Source organism: Anabrus simplex, chromosome 5 (assembly GCF_040414725.1).
Source record: "Anabrus simplex isolate iqAnaSimp1 chromosome 5, ASM4041472v1, whole genome shotgun sequence".
NCBI classification, from domain to species: Eukaryota; Metazoa; Arthropoda; class Insecta; order Orthoptera; family Tettigoniidae; genus Anabrus; species Anabrus simplex.
In genome coordinates, this window is record NC_090269.1 from 262,164,257 (window position 1) to 262,183,763 (window position 19,507).

General features: G+C 42.1%; 1 protein-coding gene across 2 annotated transcripts in view; it reads left to right on the forward strand.

The window, feature by feature from the left end:
• The window catches only part of fry (Protein furry), a 1,574,680-nt gene that overhangs the window by 1,211,012 nt on the left and 344,161 nt on the right, over positions 1 to 19,507 (forward strand). For both annotated transcript variants that reach the window (XR_011018272.1, XM_068227610.1), the window contains exon 26: positions 14,945 to 15,078. Coding sequence is in view for 1 of the 2 variants with exons in the window: in XM_068227610.1 (XP_068083711.1) it covers positions 14,945 to 15,078 (134 nt within the window). In the remaining variant the exon portion in view is untranslated. The remainder of the gene's footprint in view (positions 1 to 14,944; positions 15,079 to 19,507) is intronic.

Sequence of the window (19,507 nt, forward strand, 5' to 3'; positions counted from 1 at the left end):
ATTCTCTTTTCCTTTTTTTTTCAATTTGCCTTAAGAGAGGATGGGGTTACCTAGTCGTACTTCCTCTTTACCGCCTCCACTGCACCTTGTCCCCATTTCGGCCAAAACTTCCTCTGCTGTGTGGTGCAGTTTCCGTGTTAGATGCCTTTATCTGTTGGTATTTGTAGTGAACTTGAGTGTGTTCATCTTGTGTAAATGATCTTTGTGAACATCGCTCTGTGTAGCCTTTGTAAATTGAATTCCTGTCGACTCTCGGAATGCAATATGTACCCGACGTGCGGCCTGACTCGGTAATGAACGGACACAATCGTTTGAAGTTGACGGATGAAATTTCCTGCTTTTTATTGGATCTGTAAGATGAATGTTTACTGTAAACTAAAGAGATATTTTTTCTGCACATTAGCATTTATGCGAGGGTTCTTCCTGAATGGATGGGGCTCCTAAATCTTCAATAATGCATATTTATCGTTCCAGAAAATGACCACAAGGAACTTGATGTGGAGCGCTTGCATGGAGAAATTAATGAGAGACTTGTTCGTCTGTATTCACGTCTCATGCTCTTGTGCAATGTTTAATTCATGTCGGTTTGTTTAGAACTTGCTGTTGCGTACCCGTCCTTTCTTAATTGCAGCAGGAATGCCGTCTAGCGGAGATGAGTGGCATCAGAAGAGACGGAGCACACTTCAGTTACCAACAATTGTCAGTCATTGTAGCCTAATGTTATTGCTGATAAGGCATTTATAGGACGTTCAAGGACAACACATTCTGTTTTCTTGCGGCTCGTGATATTGGGCATTCTAGGCCTAGGCTTTCAACTCACCCAATCCTCGCAGCCTTTCGACACGACATCTTCAACAGAAGGAATGTACTATCCGCGTCTCACGATAAGTCGCTGCAGCTTGTAGGTACGGCACGAGTAGCAAATAGTACTACACTATACTACAACATTAGTCGTTATAAACAATGCGAGCTCTCTGAAATAGATGCGTGTTCATTATTAAACTGTTAATTATGCAGTTCTTACGGTAAATGTGTACCTCAAGCACAATTGTACTACCAGTTTGAAACTTCAAAGCAGCACCATTGTTCACAAGAATCACCGCGGGCGGAACAGATGTTTCTTGTAACGCCTTGAACCTTGAGATTGGCGTATTCGCAGCAGCCATGACCCTCTGCACCTCTTACCCCACATGCATGCGACTTCTGCTCAGACGACTATGGACTGAAACACTGTACACGCATGCACAGAAATGGTGTCCCGATATAAACAGAGCATGGTGTTCCTCCACCTACTCGCTTAACGCATTGCTGCAGGTAGAAAGCCCGCTACAAGACAGTTGTGACTGAAATAAGCACGGTGATGGATAGATAGCAATATAAGCACTGTGCTTTCAGCACCACACGTTTACTCCCTTCCCTCCTTTTCGGTACTAGAGTGGTCTTCAACACTACCCGTTCACTTCCCCCCCTCCTTTTCAGTACTGGAATGGAGCAGTGTTGATTGTTTACGTCGGGACACAATTTCTGTGCATACGTGTACAATGAAAACAGACCTCACTACAACAGCCTGCTGCTGTGAATATTAACCACAAAACAGTTATTGTTATGTCGTTACGTAGCTACTGTCCTTGACTTGATACCCCACTCGTCTTAAACACGCCCATTCACTCCTCTGTCCTCTCCCCAACACGACGCTTCGGATGTGCAGTGCTAGCGTGAGCTCAGTGCCCGTTGTTGCTAGCTGACTTGTCGATTGGGTTGTTTGAAGTATCATTTCAAAGCTGAATAAGCATGCACGCCACAAGAGGAGCTAACATATTACTTATGACAATACTGCTTTACTAATTCTGCGTGAATGTTGAATTTCGAGGCTCAAGGTGACCGTCGATGTCTGTATCTTTCTTCCTATCGTATACAGTATCGCTGTCGGGGCTCCATCGCTAGATGGTTAGCGTGCTGGCTTTTGGTCACAGGGGTCCCGGGTTCGATTCCCAGCAGGGTCGGGATTTTTAACCATAATTGGTTAATTTCGCTGGCATGGGGGCTGGGTGTATGTGTCGTCTTCATCACGAGGCGCAGGTCGCCTATGGGAGTCAAATAAAAAGACCTGCATCTGGCAAGCCGAACATGTCCTCGGACACTCCCGGCACTAAAAGCCATACGCCATTTCATTTCAATATCGCTAAAATGTTGAACATAGACTGCATCAAGCAAAACATGGTGGTGACAGAATGATCGGGATTCCTTCATGCATTCAAGAGGTATGCACCCAAAAATGATGATCACACACAGTACGTCCGATGCTAACACAACGTCACCCGCGCCGTTATCTTGTGACACGCGTCGCTTGTTCAGTGCTGTCCCGGTAATGCGGCGATACATTCAATACATGGGGAACAAGGTAAATCAAGGTGCAATGAAGCTAAGGCAGTGAGCTCGCAGTTGCAATCAACGGTATTCTGTAAGAAGAAAGTCAGCTCCCGGACGAAACTATCTTTACATCGGTCTGTTTTCAGACCAACTTTCCTCTACAGGAGTGAAAGCTGGGTGGACTCATGATATCTTATTCATATGCTAGAGATAACAGACATGAACGTATCGAGAATGATTGCTGGGAAAAATAGGAGGGATCATTGTAAGGAGGGTACTCGGAATGAGGAGATAAAGACTAAGTGAGCAATGAAATCGACAAATGAAGCTGTACGCTTAAACCGGCTTCGCGTGAGGCGAATGGAGGAGAAAAGGTTACCTAGAAGAATAATGGATAATGTTATGGACGGTAAGAGGAGTAGAGGAGAGACCAAGACGACTACTACTTTAGGTATCCTAAAACTTTATATTTCTGTGATCCGAACCGGATACCAAAGCGCCACCAAAATAAACTTAGGTCCATACATTGTCATGCTCTTGTTAATGTTGTCCTTGTAAAGGGTTCCGGCGGCGAATGTTTTATGCATTGTTTTACGATTTGAATATCACAATGTATACAGTACATGTTGCTTTGGACAAAATAATAATAATAATAATAATAATAATAATAATAATAATAATAATAATAATAATAATAATAATAATAATAATAATAATAACTGCAATTATACATTTACTGTATACGCACGTATGTCAAGAATATGTGCATTTTACATATATATGAATTTATATGCACTATAAAACTTAGCCATTCCATTAGGTTTCCTAGACCTCCTTGGCCATTCCGTTTTGTTATTTCAGATACACTTATTCTCTTTTGGGTCGGAGTCCTACTCCTTCATCTGATTAGTGTTAGGAGAGGTTGGTTTCCCAGTTGCATTTCGTTTTGAATCAACAATCACCACCACCAGCAGTTAAATTGTTTGTGCGCTCTGTATGGCTACAAAGCAGTCACAATATTTTGTTCCATGATCAGCTAAAGAGAAGGCCGTTATATTCACCATTGTGCACTGCGCCATCACTAATCAGCAATAACTAGTGAAGTGGAATGCGCACAAATCTGTTATAACATATCTGTCTGTCTTCATTTGATTTGTCTACCTCGCCCTCTGAACTGTTTGCTAAGTAACAGCTTGACAATCCATTACCAAGCCTCAACATTCACAGTGCCAACAAGAATTTAATTTGCGAAGCAGTGAGGGTGGGATGGGAGAGAATAAATTACTGCATCTAGTGTCGAGGTGACTCACCCTAGCCAGTTATTTACTTATCTTTGTTCCGGAAATCTTGTGAAATTAGCTTTGTTTACGTCGAACAGCACAAGACATTTACATCACAAGCTACAGTCTTTATGAAGTCTGTCAAATTTTCACTTACCGGAGCCTTGTCTTAATTTGTCACACTGGTGATGAATGCGGGGTAATTTGCCATGAACCATCAACATTTAGAGATCTCGTTACTGAGTACATTTTGGCGAACAATAAAAAGACATAAATTGTGCTCCTTTTCTCAATGCCAGTTGTTAATAATATTAATAATAATAATACTAATAATAATAATAATAATAATAATAATAATAATAATAATAATAATCGTATGGCCTCGGCTACCGCGTGCAGACATTTCGATTTGACGCCATCTGGCTGTCTGCTCGTCAATTTCGACGTTCCGTTTTACTCTAGGCCTACTAGATGGCAGACCGAGTAAACCGGATCTCTCTTGGGCGTCTATGGCTGAGATTTAATTAATTTTGTCGGGTAAATACCAAATGTATCACCAGAGATCTTTTACATGCCGACATCGTATGACATGGAGTATCGAATGGACTTCTTTCCGCCCTTCAAAAATCCGACTACCTCTGCCGGGTTTGAACCCGCTATCTTGGGATCCAGAGGCCGACACTCTACCACGGATCCACAGAGAATGCCAGTTGTTGCTATTTCTTGATGGATGCAGTATCTCTGCTCGGTTCCTGGCACAGACCACAGAAAAATGTAACTTCTACCGAAGTCGCAGTCTCAGTATTATGACTGTGACAGTGGAGAAGTCACTGGGGTATGGATGGAGCTAGGTGATGGATTTCAGTGCGTTTGGATGTTATGAAAGAATCTGGTCGTGCTGCAATAGCACTTTCTGGCCCACTGAGAAAAGCATATACAAACTACGTCACTGCTCATCATGCATTGTGTGCCTCATTGTGGCATCGACACAGGTCTTTGAGGTTTCCGTATAACTGCATAAGTTTCGGTGGTGATATTGAGGATCCAATCACCCTTGAAATGTTAATAGACTAATATTCATATTTTCAGTTGCTCCTATTTAAAACTTGTTTAATTATTTTTCTGACCAGTAATGGACACATATGAATTAAATTATTCGTTTCAGGAATGATCCTACCGAGCAAGTTGGCCGTGTGTTTAGGGGCGCGCAGCTGTGAGCTTGTATTCGGGAGATACTGGGTTCGAACCCCACTGTCGGCAGCCCTGAAGAAGGTTTCCCTAGTTTCCTATTTTCTCACCAGGCAAATGCTGGGGCTGTACCGTAATTAAGGTCATGGCCCCTTCCTTCCCACTCCTATCCCATCGTCACCACAAGACCTGTCTTTACCGGGCGAGTTAGCCGTGCGGTTAGGGGCGCGCAGCTGTGAGCTTGCATCCGGGAGATACTGGGTTTGATCCCTACTGTCGGCAGCCCTGAAGATGGTTTTCCATTTTCACACCAGGCAAATACTAGGGCTATACATTGAGGCCACGGCCGCTTCCTTCCGACTCCTAGGCCTTTCCTATCCAATCGTCGCCATAAAACCTATTTGTGTTGGTGCGACGTAGAGAAAGTTGTAAAAAGAAAGTCCTATTGTTGGCTACCATTCTGAAGCTATTTGTACCGGTTGGTACACCTCTACGCCGCACATTTGTATTTTCCGCCTTAAAATACCTCCCTACTGGAGAAACGCGGAACTTTAACAACGGAACTAACTCTACTATTTATCAGAAGATGTCATTGTGTGATTTTGATTTGCTTTTGTTTTTCATTGATCAAGAAGTGTGGACATTGTCTAACAGAGATCTCTACCAAAATACTATGATTATACACTCTAGTGTGAAGGAATGAACTTTCTTGAAGAAATTTTGTATTCATAAGTTTTGTCTTTACTAAATTTTGTTCTGTCATTTGTGGGTTGGCAATATTAATCCTTTCCTTCCGCCTGTTTTGAATGTAGCCAATCAGGAATTTCTGTAATTAATTTTCCACCAATAAGGTGTTTCTTCATCGCCTTGTGTATAAGTTCTTGCTGTTATCCAATAAAACTTTGTGGGCGGGTCGTAATCATTCATGAAAGATCTCGAATTTTCCGCGAGGGTATAAAAACTGCTGATTTTCTTGTCTCCGCGCCACTCTTATAACATCTTGCTCAGTGTGTAAATATGTAGCAGGGGGCGGGAAGCGCCTCGTTCTTCAGGCAGCAGTTCTTCAACAAGGTAATGGCCTTTTAACATCTGTATTTCTTGCTAGCTCAGCAGTTTAACTCTCGGGGAAGGTTCGAAACCTTTAATATGTAACCCATCTCTTTAAAATGTAAATCCCTTTTCACTCTATGTAAAAACTACAATTTCTTGAACTGTAATTCGGGGATAGAGAGTGCTTTACCCTCTCGAGCCCCCCTTCATTTTGAAATTGAGGTGACTACGTTTTCACAACCGTTTATACACTTCCTTAATGTGTTACTATTTTTCATACGAGTCACCTGCCTAGCTTGGGATTAGCCCCTGTATAATCGGCCTAGCGCCACTTAGGTTTTAAAAGGTGTCTTTAGGAGTGCTTGTAAACGCCTCCAGTCCTCACTGTATTTGGGCCAGTAACTTAACCTGTTTTTCTTAATGCGAAGGCCCTGTAGGTTGGGTACAAGATACCCCTGTTTCTTTTTAAGTGTGCCTTGAGGGCAGTTAGATGTAAAGTTTGTTGTGGCCTCTTAATAGGCTTGAAAGATGGAGAGCGGGTTAGCTCTTTCTGGTATTTTGGAAAAGTGCCTCGGGGAGGCATGACATTTTGATTGCTGGGAGCTGGTGCTCCATGTAATTGGAGGCGTTCTGCTCTTTGGTATTTGGTAGTTGTGAGCTGAGAGCTCAAGGATTGACGAATTGGGGCTCGTCGCCCAGAATTTGTAAAGACCCCTTAATTGGTGCTTTCTTTTGTAAAGTTGCATTGTACCTGATTTCCTTTATTATTTCACTTAGTGAAAATTGTTAAATGTTGTTATCTGTTGAAAATATAACCTTTATTTAAATTTTAAAATTCATCTTTCGGACTTGTAGTTAGACCCATTCCAGCCCGCACCTTCTTTCACCTCTGCTGTTCCACAGATACCTCGGAACACTATTAATATGGTGTTTTGAATTCCTTAAATACTTCGTAAAGACTTTCGTCCCCTAAACGTAGGATTATTGTTGAGTCTTCGAGTTTCATGTTGAGGAAGGTGTTGCTGAGGCAAACCACATGGGAAATTCAATAAATAACGTAAGAAAACCTATAATTGTGTGAATTACCTTAACTTCTACATACACCACTCCATCTGTGGATTAGTAGTTGTCTACCTACGGACCCCAGGATCGCAGAACGAAATGCGGCAGAACTCCCTGTGGTTGGGGGCGGTAGAATACACACAAGGTATCCCTTGCCTGTCGTACTAGGTAAGTAAAAGAAGGCGCACAGTCTCTCAACTTGGGAGCATGGGTTGGCGATCTCGGTTCCCCTTGCTTCCACTTACTTGTACCAGGCTCCTCACTTTCATCTTTCGGATCCGACCTCCCTTGTTCAACTTTTGTTCTCCTCCGATGCCAACGGTATTAGGTTTGCGAGGCCTAGAGGGAGTATTTTATATTCTTGCTCTCCGTGGCCCTTGACTTTCTTTTGTCGACACCTTGATTATTCGAAGTGTCAGACCTTTTCCTTTTTCCCTCTGAGTAGTGTTAGTAGAGGATGGTTGCCCAGTTGTACATCCACTTAAAACAATAATCACCACTACTACGAAGCTTGGCAGAGAAACGCGGTTTCTTGCTAGGCGGAAAAATGTCCCTTTAACACTCCATGTCGTACGATGTCACGATATGAAGTATCTGTGGTAACACATGTGGTGATTACTGGACATAATTAAGTAGAAACTCTGCTCTCGGCAGTTGGTTGCCCAGAGGAATTCCGATTTCTCTGCTAGTTGGTAGAGTAAAACGGAACGTCGAACTTGAAACTGATTATGATGAAATTATTATTATTATTATTATTATTATTATTATTATTATTATTATTATTGTACCAGGGGTACACCTTTCCCTGCTATTTAAACTGCGCGCCTTCTCTACGGCCATATATGCCAATGGAGATGAGCTTTACTCATGACATCTCATGGGCTAAAAACAAACTAGTAGCTTGAGAAATTTCATTTTTATTATTGTTAAACCTTTTTCTAAGGAGTTTTTTAGTGTACCGAAGTTGTCAACACCTTAGCTGGTTCCTCCTCTATTGCAATCTATCTATCATATGCTTGTAAATAAGATCGCTAGCCAATCAAACCTGGGGTTGTGTTTGGGAATTCCGCCTATCAGCAAAGTGTAGTTCAATTTAATCTGGAAGCTTCGCTTACGGAACTATAAAAGCAGGGCACCTTAGGGTCGTTTTGTCTGAATTGCTCCAGTCCTTGAGAGTGCGACTTGACGGAGGGCGAGGGAGGCAGGGGCGCGGCCTGCTTGAAGAATATCCAGCGATCACCCAATCATGTGATAGTGCCTGCGGGTAGTTTGAGGGGAAGGTTTAATCCGTTTTAAAATGTAATTTTGTAATTTGGTGGTTTAAATGTAGGATTAACGGCGAAGTCCTAGAACTGTAGTTTTATTCCCTACGGGGAAATACATAATGTAAGGGAACGCGAGTGGTGACCCTCTGTCGTCTCCCATTCAACCTTTCAGTTGGGTAACTAAAGTTTTCAACCTTTAAATTTTGAAGATCTTGTCTCGGATTTACATGTTCCTCCTTTCGTCACCCTTTTTAGTATGGGATTATCCTCTGTGTCAGTGGGCCTTAAGCCCACTTAGGCTTCCAGAAATTTCTAGGAGTGCGAGTGTTCCTCCTGCTTGCCTTTTGTTGATGGCCTGGTATGTGCAACCTTTTCTTTTTATTCTTAAGGCCCACGAACCTAATACGCTAGTGGAGCAGGGGGAGAGGTGATACTCCCACGTGGCGCGTCCCAGGTGGCGCGTAGGGGGTTCCTAACCGACTTGCCGGTGGACTTGAGCGAAATAAAATAGCTCACACGGGCCAAACACACAACCCCCTGTGGGTGTGGGACGCAGACGAAGAATACACCCACGGTATCCTCTGCCTGTCGTAAGAGGCGACTAAAAGGGGCGACCAAGGGATGATCGAATTAGAACCACGAGACTACTTGTAATTAGTACTACCACGCGGGGAACACCATGGGTCGCTTTTACTTGCGCGTAGTACCACTATGTTAGGTACACAATAGGTTTGTGATTAGTAGCAACAGTGTGTGCTGTCGGCTTTTACAGTACCTGTGATTAGTACCACTGTATGAGTGACTCCATGGTTCTGCCTTGCCTATGATTAGTATCCACTATATGGGGAACACCACGGGATAGTACGAGTCCCTGTGGTTAGTACACTTATGTGATGAACACCATAGGTTTGTGTTGCCCGTAAATGGTGCCGCAATGTGAGAAACACCATAGGTCTGTGTTACATGTGCGCATTACATTACCTGTGAGTAGTAGTGTGGAATACCGCGAGTCTACGCTACGGTTGATTAGTACAGCAACATGACAAATTCCATGGTTCTACTTTCCTAGCGATAAGTGCCATTATGAGGAGCCGATAACCTGGATTTTGGACCCCTTTAGACTACAACCATCACCGATTCAGTATGGTGCTTTAGAAGCAGTCCCTTGGTCAGTAATACTATTGTTTAACGCTAGGTTCTGGGAATGTTGGGCATTGCGGGTCGGATCCACTGGTTGTTTGAAATTCATATCCATCCATTCATTCTTCGTCATCACGTTTTGAATTCTGGTCAGTGGATGATTTTGGACTTTTAAATTGTCATTACATTTCTTACCATTAGGGGTCGATGACCTAGATGTTAGGCCCCTATAAACAACAGGCAACCGGGCGAGTTTGCCATGCGGTAAGAGGCGAGCGGCTGTGAGCTTGCATCCCGGGAGATAGTGGGCTCGAATTCCACTGTCGGCAGCCCTGAAGATGGTTTTCCGTGGTTTCCCATTTTCACACCAGGCAAATGCTGGGGCTGTACCTTAATTAAGGCCACGGCCGCTTCCTTCCAACTCTTGGGCCTTTCCTATCCCATGTCGCCATAAGACCTATCTATGTCGGTGCGACGTAAAGCCACTAGCAAAAAAACAAGCATCATCATCATTCTATAGCAGATTTTTCCAAACAGTCTTCTGAATTGTCTGCATTTTTTTACCTTCCTTATTCGACCAATTTCTGGTATGATAAATTCTGGAGCATTTTTTTTAATATTTGTCATAAAATTGAATTTTTATACGGAAATTCTTAATCTTGTTCTGTTGGCTATCTATTCCAAGAGAGTAACTCGTATTTCTGCTTCGTCAGCTTTCCTGGAAGTATGGCGAAATCATCTGCAAATGTTAGACTGTTTATTTCAACGCCTCTGTTCTTTCTTCCCAGTGTTATTGGTGACAGCCTGTGTTATTTCAATTTTTCCTTCCAAATTCTTTCTCCAGGACGCAGTTGAAGAGGAATGGATATAAACCATCACCATGCCTTACACCTGTATTTATTCTGGATGGTTTAGATATTTAACCCATAAATGTTTCTTTTAATATGGTGTCTGTGAGGGTTTCACAGACTAAGTTTGCCAATTTAGTTTTAACTCCGAATTCTCGGACAATTTTATCTACAGTTTCCCTATCAACAGAATCAAAAGCCTTTTTAAATTATGTAAGTTTTACTAATATGTATTTAGAGTTCATTAATCTGTGACGGATTACGGACTTGTTGAATATCTGTTTTGAGCAAGATCTGCCTTTTCTAAATTCACTCTGTTATTCACCCAAATGACTGTCAAGTGTTGATTATTTCCTGTTCAGTAATATTGTTGAAAATATCTTATAAACCAGTGACAAAAGGGATATACCTCTATAGTTGTTGACATCTTGCTTGTTCGCTTTCTTATGCAAATGCATATGATTATGGTTATGATGAATGATGATGATGATGATGATTTTTATTATTATTATTATTATTATTATTATTCATAGGAGGATGAGGTATTGGGTAAAGAAAGAGGAAGTTCGTGTAATTGATAGGCCCCTTGCCGTCACAATTCTAATACTACGTTCAAGAAGTACCTGACCGACATTTTTAATAAGATTGAATACAGTATGTCGGATATTTCAGCCGTAAACAATCTTTATTGTACTACGCGTAGTGGTAATTATGCATGTTTATGGGTCTTCATAAATATACCGTGTAAAAGTAAATGTAGGCCTGCATTAAAGTAAGGACATTTTGAGAATGATTCAGTTCATTCTTTTTTTTTTTTTTTTTTTATTACTGTTAGTCCGGAGCAGCACATTTCATCCTATATCATCATGTTCAACAAAACCTGATTCGATTTTGAAAAGTACGTATTACGCGTTCAAAATATAGCAGAGAGGACAAGAGTATTCTTCAACAATGGCAGGATAATACTGTAGTCTTTCTCCCAATGGCGAAACGAAATGTTGTCTGATTCTTGATTCATTTGAACTCCATCAACAAAATTTGTTTTCATTTGCGGATATCCACATGGAGATAACAATCTTCCTCGAATTGTGACTTCGATGGTTCGCCTTTAGACGTATACTTCTTTCGTTTATAGCGATTTACCAAACAGTTTTGTGAGCGAATTGTGCTCAAAAACATTGATGTCGACCTTCATTGCTATTATCAAACTTAATCGAACATTGAAGATTTAGAGTTGATTGACTTCCAAAAACATAAATGAATTATATTCCTAGCGTGCTTATTGTCGTGCACATTTATGCTTCATTTCTTTACCAAGAATCATAATCACGTATAACTGCTGCTATGGGCAGCGAATATTACTAAAATAAATATTGTTTAAGCTGAAATTTCCGTCCTATTCAGTATTATCCCTCGAACACTAAGCTTCTGAAACTCGTACATGGATACTACAAAGGGATTTGGCAAACCCTGTCAGTATTTAGTGATTAATATCCCAGCGTACGACTTTTTACTCTTATCATTCTAGTGTACCGTACCCAGGGGTAAATACCCTCTAGGACGATGCCTCCATTCCTGTATGAACATCCGACTAACTCAGGGTTGGGCAGAGAGTGGGTTGGTTGTCGATTGGGTCAGGATAAAAGTCGAAGTTCTGCTCTAAAATAGTAATCAATGACAGGAAATGGAGGTATAACACGAATGAGAAACAATCATAGGGGTTAAGATGGATTTATTAATAAATATCCCCGATCAAATCACACGAAAATAATTAAATCAAGAAAAATAATAATTTGTAACAACAAAATGAACTCAAAGTATTGAAATAAATCGAAATTAGAAACGTTAATTGAATGATTATACAAATTTGACATTAACAAAACAAGTTCAACAAAGAACATTTATATAAATCAAGACTGAATTTCTTCTTTTAGTCCAATGTTTATGTTGTATGGCAACAAGTGTACGCAAACACTGCCATGTGGTATTTCCGTATGGAGTTTCACACTATCGCATCCCAACGATACAGTTTCAAAGTTAAGTTACTCCCGAGAGTCGCCGAATTTACAATTAAATAAAAGTTACATTACACAGAAAAGTTACGACGAAAAGAAAAATAATTAAGACGCAATGGATTCTATGTAAGTTATGCAAAATACTAGGGGCAAATCCTGTACTATATTTACAGCAATTCAAGTAAACAAACTAAACATATATATACATCGGATATCGAGTAAAGTCTTAAATGCTACACTGATTCTAATGTGAATCCCGGTTCACAGCAAAAGATCTAGACAGAACTAGATAAACCAACAATACATCAGCGCTCGGGCTGTTCCCTTAACAAACAACGAGACAAGGTATACAATCACAAAAGAATAATGTAAAACATCATCCTGTAAGGGAAAAACATAATAATAACTCTTGATATCATGAAGAAAGCAATGGGCAACATTGCCTCCTTCTGCTGCGTTTGAGCGCTCAACAGCGCGGTCATCCGCCATGTACTTCCGGGTAGATTACGAGCTGTAAAGAAATGTTGAACTCCACTATGCTAAAGATTGGATTTTGTCTCCCGAGGCCGCCACAAGGAAATACTGTCTCTTTCACACATATAAACACAGGCCAGGAATCAGCTTGTCATGAGATAACGCCTTTCATCAACTACACGGAAACTCACTTATATTCATTTCTTCTTAGCATGCTTGGGCCATTTAACAACATCAGACTCAATAGTCTGGAATTAACACTGTCCATTCTGATCACAATATACTCAGAAGACACTAGGCAGGCACACACATCTGCACAATACTCTTTATCTTGTCAGGCATACAATCGGCTGCACCAATACATTATAATTCAGCATGCAATTATTATCTCAATATTCCTCATGAATCCCACTGGCCTTTCCACCTAATGAGACACAGTTCAAGTCCTTGGCAGACCATCAGGCAAACAGAATCCAACTTAACTTCAAAGATCTTATTTTGACAACGACGTTCTGCAGCTCCTTCTGGCAGCTTCTGTAAAACCATGCATCATGCAAAATAGCTATACCTGTCTCTCTAAATAACCGAAATAAAATGAATTGATACGTGTTTGACGTAATATAAAAATGAACCTGTCGATCTAGCCCTTCTAGCATATATATAAGGAAAACTCGGAATATTCTACGCTAAGTAATATACACAAATAAACAACAACTAATCCTATCAATCCCTCATTTTCCCAAACATCTACTCATAAAGCAAAATGAAAATAAAATAAACATGCATTAATCTCGTATCCGAATCTATCATAATAACAAAATTAAACAAATACATGCCGTCAGGCTTACTCTACATGAAAATAAAAATTCTATCTACACTGCCCTAGTACCTTAACATAACGTACATATCATGCCATAAATAATACATGCGTCTTACTTTACATGACTCTCGGGAAACCAGGATAGCAGCTTACATCCCCACTGCTTTTGGGATCTACTCCATATTAATCACAGCATTAACATGTGTGAAAGCACTTCCTTCCTCTGCAGGCGTATCCATAATCTTGCTGGAAAATAATTCACTGTAACACAGAAGACTATAGTTGATAATCTCTTCGCTGCTTACTGCTGCGAGCCGAAATACCCTTCTCTTTACCAGATCAGCTAAACACACTGATTCACATATATATTACACACTTCACTTAAAGGGTAAAAATACAGTTTAAAAAGCAGCACACGGTTCGGTACGAAAGTTCCACGCGAATACGCGCCCGTCGCGAAATAGTGAAACACTAGCACGTTTCCACTACACTTGTTACTCAGCGGTCACTGAACACCGTCTTTATCAATTGAAAGTAAGCTCTGCCAGAATTATACTATTTCATTTACCCAAGTACAGTAAATATTGCGACTGCACAATTTGAAGTATCAATGAGAACCAGTTACTATTACTGGAATAACACCAGTCACAGAGTTAATGCATCCGCACTGTTCAAATTTTAATCACGGAATGACGCTCTCCAGAGCTAGGGTTACTGAGGAGGCTTCGGTGACGCCAATAATGCTGGGGTTCCCGGGTGTCTGAACCACCCACCAATCAGAGAGTTCGTCATCTATGATGATACAATACTTATTGTGATATATTTACAGAACACAGCTCAAACACTAGCAAATCTCTTCCTCTAATTTTTATAATGCATTTCCAAATATATCTGACTTCAGAAACTGTGGAAAACCGATTACCTACAAAAACTGACATTATCCACAGAGCACGTTGGTCATCCTGGAATTAAGATTTGGCGCGATGTAGCTCCAAGTTTGCCAAATCCCTAAGTTCCCATTGGCTGAAATATCTTGCTTGGTCAGCATCTGATACACGTGTCGATCCTTGCCAACGCCTGGGTACGCTATCTTTTCTCACGGTCATACGGAAATATGAAGCAATATCCAGCGACTTACTGTCTTGCTCAACATCCGGTATCAACTATCTTGGGATACAATGCTTTAACATATTAGACTATAACTTTTATGAGTAAATTTCACATATTTGGTCAAATAATATTCCAATTATTATTATGGGCCGGGAGGATACGGCTCACTAGTTATCTACTGTATAGCTTAATAATGCGAGAAAGTAACATAACACGACATGGCATGGCATAACGTAATTTAACATGAAGATAGATGCAGTGTGTGTTAAATGTTTACCTTGATAGACGTGGGAAAAGCTTCTAACGACTGTGTTTGTTTCAGAAATCACTCACCGGTTCCAAACAGCACGGCCAGAAGTGCGCCAGCTCCTTCTACAGTACCTGTTACCATGGTTACACAATATGGAGCTAGTGGATCCAAATGTGCCACCCGCCAATCCACTCTCGTACTTCCAGGTCAGTCAATTTGTCGTTTTATGTATAGTAAGAACTATAGGTCATAGTAGGAGTCTCATATACATGGTTACGTCATTACATTTGAAGTGACTCACGTAAATATGTGAAGTACCCCATACGACGGGCTGTAATCTGTTTAAGCTTATTGTGATACGGGAATCTCATTGAGTTATGCGAAATACAGTTTACAAACCGATGTCAGATGATTTCTTAAGAACATATTATTACAAACTATGTTTCGCCTCGCAATCGTTTTATTGCTATAAGTTCCTGGATGCTTTATTTTGTAAATGGACTTTTAAGCAAGTTTCAGGTTCAGATTCGAGTCCCTAGTGTGTCACATTTTCAACTGTGCTTTAAGAGCTATTCTGTAACATCATTTCTAAGATTCGAAAATGTAGTTAATTCTGACATGACCGGTAGAAGAACTCTCTGTATCTTTCATAGTTTAACAGTCCTTAGCAGATAATTATTGTTTGGAGTTTTGGAATCACCCAGTCACGACCTAGACCTATCAGTACCAAATCTATCGCGATAATTTATATTATGTCTACTGAGTGAGCTGGTTGTGAGTTTGGGTCTCCGTAGCTGTTTGCATGCATTCGGGAGGTGATTGGTTCGAACCTCACTGTCGGCAGTTCTGAAGAGGATTTTCCGTGCTTTCTAATTTTCATGTCAGGAAAAATTTGGACCTTTATCTTAACTAAAGCCACAGTTGCTTCCTTCCCAGTTCTAGCCCTGTCCTATCCCATCGTCGCCATAAGACCTGTCCGTGTCATTGCGACGTAAAACTAAATTATTATACTCCCCTCCCCCTCTTCCGGATCGTCAAAAACTGAGGAGAGAGTATTCACTGTATTGACAATTAGGCATACACCTATTACAGCCAAAACAAACTAACTAATAAACCAACAAACAACAAACAAACATAATTTGAAAAGAATACACTACGTTGTACACATCAATGAACAGAAATATTACTAACTAGGAAATGTACAATGTGTAAAGAACCCTAACTAAACTGAACAGATATTAAAGCAGAACAAGATACTAAAATTATAATTATTTTCGACCGTACTTATTACTAGTCCGCCTCTGTGGTGTAGTGGATAGCGTGATTAGCTGCCACCCCCGGAGGTCCGGGTTCGATTCCCGGCTCTGCCACGAAATTTGAAAAGTGGTACGAGGGCTGGAACGGGGTCCACTCAGCCTCGGAAGGTCAACTGAGTAGAGGTGGGTTCGATTCCCACCTCAGCCATCCTGGAAGTGGTTTTCCGTGGTTTCCCACTTCTCCTCCAGGCAAATGCCGGGATGGTACCTAACTTAAGGCCACGGCCGCTTCCTTCCCTCTTCCTTGTCTATCCCTTCCAATCTTCCCCATCCACCGCAAGGCCCCTGTTCAGCATAGCAGGTGAGGCCGCCTGGGCGAGGTACTGGTCATTCTCCCCACTTGTATCCCCCGACCAAGAGTCTGAAGCTCCAGGACACTGCTCTTGAGGCGGTAGAGGTGGGATCCCTCGCTGAGTCCGAGGGAAAAACCGAACCTGGAGGGTAAACAGATGTTGATGGTGATGATGATGACTTATTACTGACTTTGACTCTATGCTGTTCGTTACATGTGATTCATAATTTGTGTTTTGAACATACATGGTTACAAAACCTCGTGGTTATTACCCCATACAGAGATGATACTTAAGAAATTACACTGGCGGAAAGAAATATCCAAACACCATGAAATAAGGAATGTAGAATATGGAAATTTGGGCAATATATTTGTCGAGATAACATATTTAATTGATTAAGGTACAAGAGTACAGGTTAATATCCGCGCGAGAAAAGCCATCGCAAGTGTGCCATGCTGGTCCATTAATAGCCGGTGTATTCGACTGTTGAATGCAGGCATGCAAACCTGCATGCGTTGTTTCGTACAGGTGCTGGATGTCAGCTGGTGGGATGGAGTTCCATGCCTGTTGTACTTGGTTGGTCAATATAGGAATGATTAATGCCGGTTATGGATGATGCTGGAGTTGTCCAGTGATGTCCCATACTTGCTCAATTGGGGACAGATCGGGGATCGAGCACGCCAAAGCAACATGTCGACACTCTGTAGAGCACGTTGGGTTACAACAGCAGCATGGGAGCGTGCATTATCCTGTTGGAAATCACCCCCGGGAATGCCTTTCATGAATATAACACAACAGGTCGAATCACCAGATGGACGTACACATCTACAGTCACGGTGCGTGGGATAACCATGAGAGTGCTACTGCTGTCATAGAAAATTGCTCCCCAGACCAGAACTCCCGGTGTAGGTCCAGTGTGTCGACGCCGCAGACAGGTGAAATGCAGGCGCTGACCTGGCCTCCTCCTCCTAACCAACACACGGCCATCACTGGCACCAAGGCAGAACCGGCTTTCATCGGAAAACACAACGAACCTCCACTCCATCATCCAATGAGCTCTCGCTTGACACCACTGAAGTCGCAGGCGGCGGTGGTTTGGGGTAAGTGGAATGCACTACACAGGGCATTTGGCTCGGAGCTGTCCTTCAAGTAACCGATTTCAAACAGGTCCTTGTGTCACTGTGGTGCCAACTGCCGCTCGAATTGCTGCTGCAGGCGCATTCCGCTGTACCATAGCCATACGCCGAATACGGCGGTCCTCCCTCTCAGTGGTGCCACGGGAACGTCCGAAGCCCGGTCTTCTTGCGAGCATACCTTATCGTAACCACTGCTGCCAGCACGCATGCACAGTGGAGACATTCCTGCCAAGTCGTTCTGCAATAGCGCGGACGGAAAATCCACCTTCACCGCAGTGAGCTGTTGATACTGGCGTCTTCGTCGTAAAGGCATTTTTGACCCACTCACAGTCACTTCGTCCATTCTCACTGGTAACTAACACTCTCGCACAGTACAGCCCGTATTTAAAGCAAACGAGATGTGCAACGTCATGGAGCCGCTACTAGCGCCACGCTAATGCGATTTGAGGAAATTTTGAATGAACGCCATATTTCAGCACGCTTACCAACGTTCGTTAATCTAGCACAACCCCTCCTTGGTGTTTGGATAGTTTTTTCCGCCAGTGTAATAATTTTCCGTAAATGTTTCTACTCAAATATGTCCAATTTCGAACTGTCTATTTAATGTACAGGTAAATTATTAATTTTGTAGCCTCCCTCTCTTCCAGCTTCGGTTGACCGAGGCAGGAGAGACGTGACTTGATTCATCCTGAAACATTAGCATGCATTTCTGTGTCTGTAGTTTGACTGTTCTATGATAGTCTGCCCAGGTTTCGTCTTGCCACAGTAATAGAGTAGACTGCGCAGCCAGCGTCTCTACTCCGAGTATTGGGCGGCGGGAAATAGCCTGAACACTCTGAAGGAGCCAACGGCTTTGGGTGGAGGAGCTCCTTTGGGAGGGTGGTGGTACCTCAGTTGGAGAAAATGCCACTGAAAACCACCGTGCAGCGTCTGTACTCCATGTTAGGAATGGCTGCAGAAGACGGCCTGTTCCCCATGTTAGGGACGGCCTGAAGAAACCTTGGTAGTAGCTATAAAATGCCCTGGACGACTGGCGGAGCGACACGTCGGTTGAGGTATTTTTTGTCGTATCAACATGCAGTTGACTCCTCTTCATTCGGATATAAATTGTAGGGCGTCGCCTTTAAATGGCGTGCACCGTTTTCGCCCGAACGATGTGAAAATGGACGAGGGCTACCGACGTCTCTTCGACGTCGGCTGAAGAAGCTAGAAGCTAGAAAAAGCTAGTCCAAAAGACATCAAATCATATCAGACTAGCCACTGTCATTGGGACAATGACAGGCCGAAGCCGAGATATCGAAGAATACTACAACCTAATCTATAATGGTAAGGAAAGTGCAAATGGTGTAGGTGTGATTGTAAACCAGTGGATTCGCGACAGCGTCTCTGAAGTAGCACGCATCAGCGACCCTCTGATATCAATACAGATCAACTTGGGGACCAGTTTATTCGAATTGTGACAAGCTATGCCCCACAGACTGGCTGCCTTAAAGAAGAGAAAGACAAATTTTGGAACGATCTCGAATCACGCATTGAAGCTGTTGATGATAGCGGAATTCTTTTCATTGTTGCAGTTCTAAATGGGCATGTTGGTCATGAAAGGGATGCATTTGAACGAAACCCTGGAGGCCATGGATATGGTTGCCGTAACAATGATGGCATTCGAATCCTAGAATTTGCTGAAGCGTTGGATCTGTTTGTAAGTAGCACGTTTCTTAGAAAGCGGAATTCACACCTTATCACCTACTATAGTGGAAGCCATATGTCCCAAATTGACTACTGGATGACGCGATGAAAAGACCTTGCGATGATCAAGGATACGAAAGTGATCCCTTATGACAGCGTTGCTCCTCAACACCGACTACTTGTACTAGATGACGCAGTCCATAT